At 41.9% G+C, this 10402-nt stretch overlaps 2 protein-coding genes across 2 annotated transcripts in view; one reads left to right on the top strand and one right to left on the bottom strand.

Moving 5' to 3' along the window:
- Positions 1-463: 463 nt before the first annotated feature.
- LOC137883519 (interferon-induced protein with tetratricopeptide repeats 5-like) lies at positions 464-3772 on the bottom strand. The gene is made up of 2 exons (XM_068725034.1): positions 3760-3772; positions 464-3039 (listed from the first exon to the last, which is right to left on the bottom strand). The coding sequence occupies exons 1-2, from the start codon at positions 3765-3767 to the stop codon at positions 1731-1733; spliced, it is 1317 nt and encodes a 438-aa protein (XP_068581135.1). The 5' UTR covers positions 3768-3772; the 3' UTR covers positions 464-1730.
- Positions 3773-4599: 827 nt separating this feature from the next.
- The window catches only part of pomgnt1 (protein O-linked mannose N-acetylglucosaminyltransferase 1 (beta 1,2-)), an 11316-nt gene continuing 5513 nt past the window's right edge, over positions 4600-10402 (top strand). The window contains exons 1-14 of the mRNA XM_068725032.1: positions 4600-4696; positions 4884-5130; positions 5728-5830; positions 6394-6509; positions 6606-6671; positions 6899-7012; positions 7104-7221; positions 7621-7719; positions 7872-7999; positions 8710-8780; positions 9056-9131; positions 9415-9498; positions 9696-9737; positions 9924-9982. Of these exons, the coding sequence (XP_068581133.1) occupies positions 4933-5130; positions 5728-5830; positions 6394-6509; positions 6606-6671; positions 6899-7012; positions 7104-7221; positions 7621-7719; positions 7872-7999; positions 8710-8780; positions 9056-9131; positions 9415-9498; positions 9696-9737; positions 9924-9982 (1274 nt within the window). The 5' untranslated portion in view covers positions 4600-4696; positions 4884-4932. The remainder of the gene's footprint in view (positions 4697-4883; positions 5131-5727; positions 5831-6393; positions 6510-6605; positions 6672-6898; positions 7013-7103; positions 7222-7620; positions 7720-7871; positions 8000-8709; positions 8781-9055; positions 9132-9414; positions 9499-9695; positions 9738-9923; positions 9983-10402) is intronic.

Raw genomic sequence — 10402 nt, 5'->3', positions numbered from 1 at the left:
TTAGCTCTAACTGTATTAGCCCCATTAGCTTTTAGCCCTAACTGTATAAGCCCCGTTAGCTGCTAGCTCTAACTGTATAAGCCCCGTTAGCTGTTAGTTCTAACTGTATTAGCCCCGTTAGCTGTTAGCCAAACACATCGCAGGATTCTCAAGCTCTCCTCCTATCGACATGAGACGACGTGCTCAATTGTGGTCAGTGCTCACTTCAGTTTGTCATTTGCCAGTATACAAATAGAAAAATAACTATAGAGCCAGGGGTATATCATATTTGTCAAAATTATAAATCTGCAAAAGTCTTTCCAGAATTTCTTGGTGAGAGAAAAAGGCAAAAATAGTTTCTGAATATTCATCACCAAAAAAAACAGTCTGTGTTTGAAATTCAGCTTGTAGTGATTGGCATGGTAATATTTATGAATAATTTTGAAGGACACTTCCTTTCCTTGTTCATATTTAGAGCCAAAAATAAACAAAAAATATAGATTTTATTGACAATGCATGGAATAAAAGACATGTCTTCACTCAAGTGTGTTTCAATAGAAGGCCTAAATGCAGATCATAATAAAAGAGGGATGAAGTAAATTATACAATTAATGAATAAATCAAATCAACAAATGAACAAGCAAAGAACTAAACAATGTTGGTCTTAACTGCTCCATCAGGGAGGTCAGTGTTGAGCCTGAGTTAAGGAGATGGGACTTGTGTTGTTTTGCACCTATTGCAATCAATTATTCAACCTTGAACCAATAACTTTGTTTGTTGTCAAGTTTCTTCCAATAGAACATTTCCAAATGCAAAATTAGACCTCTGAGCTACAGAATAAAATAAAGGGGAATCAAATAAAAGACGTGGTCATTTTTCAAATACAATAATGATCATTGAAAGGAGATCATGGTGACTTCCAATGGGTTACATATGCTATATAAGAGCTATGATTCAGTGAAGTTGTTGGCAGGCAATACGTTCTCATTCCAACTAGTCACATAGTGATACTTTGTCAGACCCCTTGGCGTCACTTTGTAGGCCAGCCACAGTCGCAGTAAACACGTGGTTAACATAGAGAATTCAAACAAAAACAACTGCTTTAGGTTTTTTGGTCTTTATAATATGTCATCACACTCCCGGAGCATTTTCTCTGAGTGTCTAATAATGACGTGGGTGGGTTTACACTGTAGTTAGTTGAACTTCTCTTTTTTTAATTTGTATTTAATTACATTAATATAAAAATATCAATTACAACTGCTTTGACGTTCTAATGCTCGTGATCATTTGGTATAAACTGAAAGTATGTTTGACTATTAGTGTCAATTCCTACAAAATGTTAACAAGCTTGGTTGTGATGCATATTTGAGACAATTTGATAGGTTTGAAAGCCTTCAACTTAAATGAAAGTAAAAAAAAAAGAAGAAGTAGAGTCATTTTCTCATAGACTTCCATACAATCTGACTTCTTTCTGAAACCAGAGGAGTTGCCCCCTTCTGGTCATTTGAAAGAATGCAAGTTTAAGCCCCTTGCGCATTTGATTCACTTTTCAGAATCAAAAGTTGCAGTCTGGCTTAAATCAATATACATATAATAATTCATCAAATTAATCTGAAAACAATGTGAAAGGAGTCTCGTAGTTAAGGACCTATGCAAGGAAGCTTTGTAATTAATTATGAATTACTCTGGATTTAGACACAATGTTGTTATTAACATTACAAACATCAAATGCTCCCTCTTTTTTCCAGGCTTTATTGCAGGTTATTCAGAAACTCATCAATTTCTCCGCACATTCGGTTTCTGTTTCTTTCTCTAATCCTCTCCAGAGTATTAATGCTGTTCTTACGATAGGAAGATTGTTGCGGTATCGCTGCCGCCCTCATGTGATATTCTATTGACTTGTAGCTCTCCTTTCGACTGAAATGTACATATTTTGCATAGTAGTTGTAAAGCATCTGTGCCCCTTCGGGATCCAGGTCAGGTCTTTCCAGCAGTTCCTCGTATATCTGGTCCGCTTCAGCTTGGTTATTGGACTCTGCGTATATGTTGGCGAGAGATATTTCTATCGTGAGTGAAGAAAGAGGGTAAAGAGTAATCACTTCCCTATGGAGACTGATTGCTCTGTCGATCATGCTGTGCTCCAGGGGATTGTCCCTCCCCTGGAAGATCCTCTTCTTGTAGCAGAGTGCAGCACATCTCTTCAGATAACGCTCACCTGGATGTCTTTCCAGAACCTCTTCTGCCAAATCAATGGCCTCATCCATAGATACATAGATTCTGTACAGCCTTAGTAATGGTGTGATACCACTGTAGCTGCTGATGGGCTTTCTTAAAACCCTCCTGGCTAACTCACGTGCTTCACTTTCAATTTTCTTCCCTTTCTTAGCACATGCCTCAAAGTACAGAGCAGCGAGGTACAAGTTCTCTGGATCATGTTCCTTGGCAATTTTCATTTTCTCAAAGATGTCAGCGCCAAGCTTTTTGTCACTGTGTCTAAGAGTATTCTCTAACCCTATGACGTGGCTGGTGTGCCACTCCACCATGTCCGGCTGCATCCTGATGGCTCTCTGGAAGTAATCTGCTGCCAGCTGCCTTTTGTCTGTGCCGAACTTCATCAGGGTCCAGGCTTTTTCAGCGTAGATCTCCGGATGGAGCTCGTCCTGAGATGGAGATGGGTACTCATTCATCATGGCGTCAACTTTTAACAAGTACGCCTGACACTCTGCTCGTTCTCCCTTATGGTAATGAAGCCAAGCCAGGTTCCCGTGGTTCACCACCAACCAGGGGCCCTCATCTGAGACGGTGTTTCTCATCTGGCGGAAGGCCTCCGCAGCCCTGCTGAGGAAACGGCAGGCATCATCGGTGAACCCAAGCTGGTAGTGAATATACCCCTGCAGGTTGTAGCTGTGACCCAGCCAGCTGTATCCCTCCTCTGTGCCGATGTCCTCCAGCTGGTCCCTGAGACAAAAAAGCGTAGTCCTGCTGGGGTGCAGATCCCAGGTGAAGTGGCACTGCAGAGCCTCCAGTCTGGACTCCAGTGTTGTTTGACTCTGAGCCGCACTGATGGAGATTAAAAATGACAAATGTCAAAACACATATGCAGTACAGTAAGATGATTTGCTCTATGGTGTGCTATGTTTAGATAACCACAGTGATAATCCTCATGTTGAGGAAGGAAGGAAGGAACAATGAATGGACAGACAGGAAAGAATGTGTGAGGGAAGGAAAGAATGAAGAAACCAATATCAGAAAAATAACAAGGAAAAGAGGGAAAGAAAGACAAAAAAAGGTAATGAACGAATCAGAGGGAAGGAAATAAGGTAGGAAATGAATACGTTAAGGAACAGATCAAAGAAGTATCAGAGAGAGAACAGCTAGGAGAAAAACAAATGGGGAGAAAAGACAGAAAGACAAGGGAGTAAGGTTAGAAGTGAAGAAGGACTTAAAAGGTAAGAAGGAAAGACAAAACAGTAAGTCCCAGTAAATGAATGAAGTAAATGAAAAGAAGAAATAAGGACATAAAGGACAATAAAAACTGAAAAAAGGTCTGAAAGGGAAGGAAGTAAGAAGAAAGGTTAAGAGGAGAAAGACATGGAGCAAGAAACCAAATAAATCAAAGGAGAAGAAGAACATAAATGAGGGAAAGAAGAGAATAGAGCGAAGGAGGAACATAGAACGTATGGAGGGACAGAATCAAACAAATGATTTTGGATCCATAATGTTTAACATATATTGATAATGCTACTGATGGCAGATTGACATGCAGAAGCAGACGCTCACCTCATCATCCAGCTGAAGTTTGCTAAATATGAGCCTCTGCTGTCTGCTCTTTGCACTATGCACAGTGCTGCTTTAGGTGCAGCGCCATAAAATGGCAAATGTTCAACTTCTATGGCCTTGTAAATTATGTAATGTCGAGCACTGGATTTGAACTCGGCGGACTTTCTTTCCCCAGAAATGGAAAGCGACAGACACATCTGTCGTACTGAACAAGCAGAACAACTCATGACTCATCAGATCAGCATGGAGCTCACATTATCGTGTCTTTTCTCTCGTTTACTATAAATCCAAGTCTTGGCTATGAAGTCCAGATTCAAGACGGACAAACTCCAAGTCAATTATTATTGTCTTTATGCACAGTGCACAGTCAAATCCTTTGATCCGGACGAGATGAACTCGAAAAACACCCTTGCCCAATGCAGCCAAGAAAGAGCACAAGAACAAAAAACGTGTAATATCAGTTATCAAGCATTATCATGTCTATGTTAAGGTTAACTGGATTATTTTACATTTTCATACACGGCAGAAGGATGAACCAGGGTATTTTGAGGACATTGGAAACACCATAAACACTTTGTTGTACTCCAAGTGTTGTTAAACAACACCAAGGAACCAGATTTACCTTTCAAAAATATTATAAAATCTAAATAATATTCATGAGAGTCGCCGGAGCTACGTCTTAAACAAATGGTGACTGATGTCATTCATTATTCGTCCTGTTGAGGGTAGTAATGAGCCTACGTTTGTTTAAAGCGCAGAGAGAGTGAAGAAGAAGAGAAGGGGGATGATTTTTTAACAGCAGAAGAAGAAGCCTGGTGACGTCGTTTGCTCTGCGACATAAACACCGCGCATGTAGCGGCAGCTACAAGCGACTTTTTCTGGTTCTTGCTGCTGGCTACGAGATTGAAACGATAATGCTGGATTTACCGACGACCCTGTGAGTAGTGACGTCAATATCTCAGCAGAAAAGAGACGACTGGAGTGTGTGAAACTGAGCTAGTGAGCTAGAAGTACCTAGTTAATTTGCTGGTGTAGAACTAGTCAGCTAGCTGTCGTTAGCTGAACTTCGTGCTTTGCTAACTTTATTTCTGACCCGCGGCGTGCTATATATTCGTGTTTTTCAGATGACGATGTGACAGCCAGTCGTGTCTCGGCGGTGTTGTGGAGCAGTGCATGCCCCTGGAGCAGGAGGTGGAGGAGGCCAGGCGGAGGGTTCTGAGCTCTGCTGTCGGCGGCTGTCGGTGTCCCGGGATGGAGACCTGGACCCCCAATCCCAGAGCCAAGCCTTTCATCCCTCGCCAACAAAGAAGCTTGTACCTCACCTGGAAATACAAACTAACCAACAAGAGGACGATTCGTCGCTTCTGTCAGGTACCGTTACGTGAAACGCGACTGTCTCTGACGGTGGAGCTCGTGTGTGTCATCAGCAGCAACACAGACAAGACAAGTCCCATTGACAAAACTGCTAACTTAAGACAGACAGTTATCATAAAGTTTTAAAGTAGGGATAAAATATAACATATATGAAATAAAGGTGTGTGTGTGTGTGTGTGTGTGTGTGTGTGTGTGTGTGTGTGTGTGTGTGTGTGTGTGTGTGTGTGTGTGGAGGGGGTAGACAGGTGGGTAAAGGTACAATGGAAACTTCTCAGGAAATGTTGCTTTGTCTTTTCAAAGTAAAAGTTGCAATATGGATTGCTGCTTGCAACCTGCTTTCAGTCATGATTTATTTTTTTATTTTTTTTAAGGGCGTGTTTCCCTTCCCCTTTTAATCTTTCCGGCTGTATTTGGCTATTGGGTAGTTATTGGCCGTCTCTATTTGGCAGTGTGTGTGTGTGTGTGACATGATTGTTAACGGCAAATAACCTACCTGCCTTGAAACCCGCCTTTCAAACGGAGCAGGAGAAAAAAAGCCCCGACTAGAAATGAATTAAGTTCAGATTTGAAAGTGTTTGTCTCTTCCTCCCACAGGCTGGCGCTGTGCTGTTTCTGTTGATAACTGTGATAGTCAACATCAAACTCATCTTGGACACAAGAAGAGTAGCCGATGAAGATGCGGCGGCTCAAGAATATGGTGAGAAACGTGTCCAGTGCTCTTTGTGGTCGACATCATTTCTTTCACATTCGCACTACTACAACCACTGAATGCTCTAGTTTCAGCTTTAGGCTACGATGTGACTTTGACATGTAATTTGGTCATTTATTGTGTTGCAAAAAAAATAGCGACTGTGTCTTTGTTGTAACAATTGCAATTCCAATAATATCTATTGGGGAAAAACACTGTAGAATTACTTTCCAGAGCAGAATATGAAAATCGAGTCAACCGGTAAACTCTTGATGTGACCTTATTTAAATTTTAGAAACGTTTTCTGCTCCGTCAGTATCGCACACGTGTTTTGTATCAGCTGGTTCTAACTCCTCATTGAAGATGTGTGATGTGTGCACAGAGTGAAACCACGACTATAGATGTCTTTTGCATAATTTCCTTTAAAACGCTGCTAGTTGGTGTCTCAAGGAGGTCCACTGGAATGTTCCTTCTAAAAGTTCAGCAAGTTTAAACAATGATTGGTCTCAGTATGGCTTCACTTGTGAGAAACTAATCTTGTTTCTATGCTCTTTTTTTTTTTTTTTTTAAAGAGGACACAATACCCAACATGGAGACTCCACGCAGGCCGGCCAGTGGACGCAAGGTCCTGGACATCGAGGTGTACTCCAGCCGCTCCAAGGTCTACGTGGCAGTGGACGGCACCACAGTGAGTTCAAATGAAAAACCGTTTCTGCTGCACAGGAACGTGAAACGGACAAAATGTCCGACCGAGCGTGTCTTTATTTTTGCTCGTCTCCTGCAGGTGCTGGAGGATGATATGCGGGAGCAGGGCCGAGGCATCCATGTGATAGTTCTCAACCAGGCAACTGTAAGCGTTTTCTGTCTGTTCAATGTTAACAAACAACTTTTCCCTCATTACACTTCTTCACCCATTTCATCCCATGTTTGGTTGTGTAGCGTTGATGATATTTCCGATTGTCGTGTGATACCCAACAAACAAACAGGCGCTGAAGTACTGAGAATTTTCCTCCTCAATGGAATCTTTTTAATGAGGTCTTAAGGTCAGACAAGTCAGTCACTGTCTGTTTGTCTCAGGGTCATGTGATGGCCAAGAGGATATTCGACACCTACTCTCCCCACGAGGACGAAGCCATGATCCTCTTCCTCAACATGGTGACCCGGGGTCGAGTCCTCATCTTCACCGTAAAGGTCAGTCACTGCAGCCGTCTCGAGGATGAATTAAATATCAGTTATTCATGTGATTTTTCATGTGTCGCGTGGACCGACTTCTGTCCTGCAGGATGAGGGCACGTTCCACCTGAAGGACGCTGCTAAGAACCTGTTGAAGACTCTCGGCAGCCAGGTGTCCCTCAACCTCAGCTGGAGGGACATGTGGACTCTGGTGGTGAAGAAAGGAGGTAGAGAAGCAAACTTCCACTTTTACACGTGGACGTAGATCTTTTGTTTGTGGTCTCCAATATGTTGACTAATGATATCTGAAAAACTAAACCGCAACATGTCTGTTCGGAAGAGTCTTTTCTTTTTTTTAATCCACAGCTGATTTAAGACCAGGCTGTGTTTCTGAAGTGGAGTTGAGGAGAAATCGTTATTTGTGGCTCGGATATCGGTCTTACAGTTGTGTTTCAGTGAAGCTTTCATGTCGTTTTGTTTAACGTAATTTCTTATTACATTCAATGATTATTCAGTTACTGATAATTTACTTGGCCGGCTATTGATTAAGGACATTAAATAACACGGACCATGCTAGAAAACAGTACTATCAACCATTGCTTTATGAGGTTACCTGTGTGTTTCAGGTCAGGTGTATGGAGAAAAGCACTCAAAGTCTCCGGCTCTGTCCACCTGGGGAGACCCGGTGCTGCTGAAGACTGAGGTGCAGCTCACCGCCTCTGAAGGTAAGATCTAGCGTTGCTTGGAAAAGTGTGAAATCTGTCTGAATTGCTCATTTTGCGATGCACCTTGAAGGCCAAAACTAACTCTAAAGCTGCACCTGCTAGCGCTCGACGGAGACGTCTTAACGAACTGAATGTGGTCCTCCGTCCTGCAGAGGCAGAGTGCCACTGGGCAGACACCGAGCTCAACAGGAGGAGGAAGCTCTTCTGCAGCAAAGTGGAAGGATACGGCAGCATCTGCAGCTGCAAAGACCCGGCGCCCATCGAGTTCAACCCAGACCCCGTAAGGCACACGGCAGGACTCCTTACTTCTCTGACCGATGTTTGTCTCATTGAGCTGAACGGAGAAGGACAGAAGAGCGTAAAGAGTAACTAGGGAGATGAGTCTGACTATATAGGTTTTTAAAACAATCAGCGGTTTGGTAAGAACCTCTGATTTAGTTACTTTTGGTCATTTTAAAGCTGCACAATAAACTTAATTCAAATGTTTAAGGTTAAGTTAAGCACATTCACTTTCTACTTTTGCACAGAACTCTGTATTTTGCCCACAATTACTCGCATCGGGATAATGAAAGGATTTCCCGATGACCAGCAAGCAAAACCGCTTCCAGTGTTCATCTCTCTTAGACAGACAGACTTGAAAAATTGTGAACTAAATTGTGACATTTGCATTAATAGGCTTCAGAGATCTAGAGAGACTTTGTTTATGTTTACCAGAGCCGGGCTTCCTGTTCCCTTTCTTTATGCTGAGCTCAGATAACAGATAAGCTGCTGGCTTTATCTTCATATGTACCTTACAGACATGAGTCGTTTCAATCTTCTCATCCAACTCTCCGCCGGAGAGAGAATAAGCATATTCCTTGAAAGTAAATGACTGGTTATAGGCTTGAACGTTGCTAGGTCCTGAACCTTTCCAATCCTAGATTCACAGTAAACTCTTGCTCCACATGTTGTTGTCAAAACAAAACTTTTTTATTTATTTTCTCTCTCCAGCTTCCCAACAATAATGTCTTGAATGTCCCAGTGGCCGTCATAGCGGGGAACAGACCCAACTATCTCTACAGGTAAGATCTGCAATAGTTTGTCACGATACCAAAACGATGGCTTTGATTCAATACCGCGGCAAATTCCTAAAACGTCAGGAAATAATAGACGACGAAACGTGGAATCTGAAATTATTAAAAACATCCTTCCTACCCCATACTCAGGTTATTTATTTTTGTGGAATTGTAAATATTTTAATGTGCATCGGAAACTATTTTTGTGGAGAGAGTCACTTAAAAATACATCGCTCTCATTCCTCTCTTTTGCCTAAAACAAAAATGTCGTCTGTTTTCAGGATGCTGAGGTCTCTTCTTTCAGCTCACGGCGTCAACCCGCAGATGATCACGGTCTTCATCGACGGATATTACGAGGTACCAGCTTTCTCACATCTCATGCATCCATGGCGCCGGTCGGTACACACCACAAGTACTAACGCTGTGGCACTATGGGTGTAAAGCTACTGGTTCACCCGTAAACAGTGTTGATACGATACCTGAGTTTAAGTACTGGTATAACAAATGGTGCTTCGTTTATCCCAGTTAAAAAAACCTTAATGTTATTTTAAAATACTCTGGTAGGTGTTGCATCATAGAGCCCCGTGTAGCTTGATCAACCGCTCAAACCGCTCGTACGTCTTTGTGTTTTTTGACCCAGGAGCCTATGGATGTCGTAGAGCTGTTTGGACTGAAGGGAGTTCAGCACACACCCATCAGCATCAAGAATGCCAGAGTGTCCCAGGTAAACAACAGTCGAGAGTTAACGCATAATACCTATTACATATTTTCACTGAAAAGTACCCTGAAGTAGACTAATTACTAATTCATTTAAGACATTTTTACCTGGATTTTGATGTTTCATCACTCAGAAATAGCAGAAGACGTCCAGATGTTTCTCTTTAATACGTTTCAGCTTCTTTACTCTGCTCTGTGTCGCAGCACTACAAGGCGAGTCTGACTGCAACCTTCAACCTTCACCCAGTGAGTGCTTTTTCAATGCAAACGACAAAAAGTTACTCTCTCAAGTACTTGATGAATGAGCAGTGAAATGTGTGTTTGAATTAAGAACACCTTTTTTAAAAGGCTTTATTTATTATAGCTTTTCATTTGTTCCTTAGACGTCCCACGACAGCACTGACCCTTGTTATTTTTTTTAATCTTCATCAGGAGACCAACTTTGCCATCGTCCTAGAAGAAGACTTGGATATCTCCATCGACTTCTTCGGGTACGTCCTCCCGTATGCACAAACAAAAAAAATCAACTGATTAATCTCTAAAAATATTGACATATAAGACTTGCGTATCTTCATATTACACCTCAGGGGTTTACGTCACTTTGTATAAACCCTTTATTTAACATTTAATGTCTTTATGCCCTGTTTCCTTTGACGAGTGACGAGAATAAAACCTGAAATAAATGAAAAGCAGATATACTAACGCGTATCTGCAGACGTGTAATTTAATCATCAGTTTGAATCTTAAGTTTGGTTTGACGTCTGTGGTCCTTTCTGCAGTCAAAGGTTATGTTTGGGGCATTATGGGTCGGCGGGTAGACTTAAAAAGACGTTTGCGGATATTCATTTATGGAGTCTGATTTCCTTGTATGAGGGCATTCAGTCTCCAAACCAACTGAATGCACACTCAAT

Source organism: Cebidichthys violaceus, unplaced genomic scaffold, assembly GCF_023349555.1.
Source record: "Cebidichthys violaceus isolate CVI_PGR_0920_01 unplaced genomic scaffold, fCebVio1.0.p SCAF_33, whole genome shotgun sequence".
NCBI classification, from domain to species: Eukaryota; Metazoa; Chordata; class Actinopteri; order Perciformes; family Stichaeidae; genus Cebidichthys; species Cebidichthys violaceus.
This window is presented reverse-complemented; position numbering and strand designations above follow the sequence as displayed.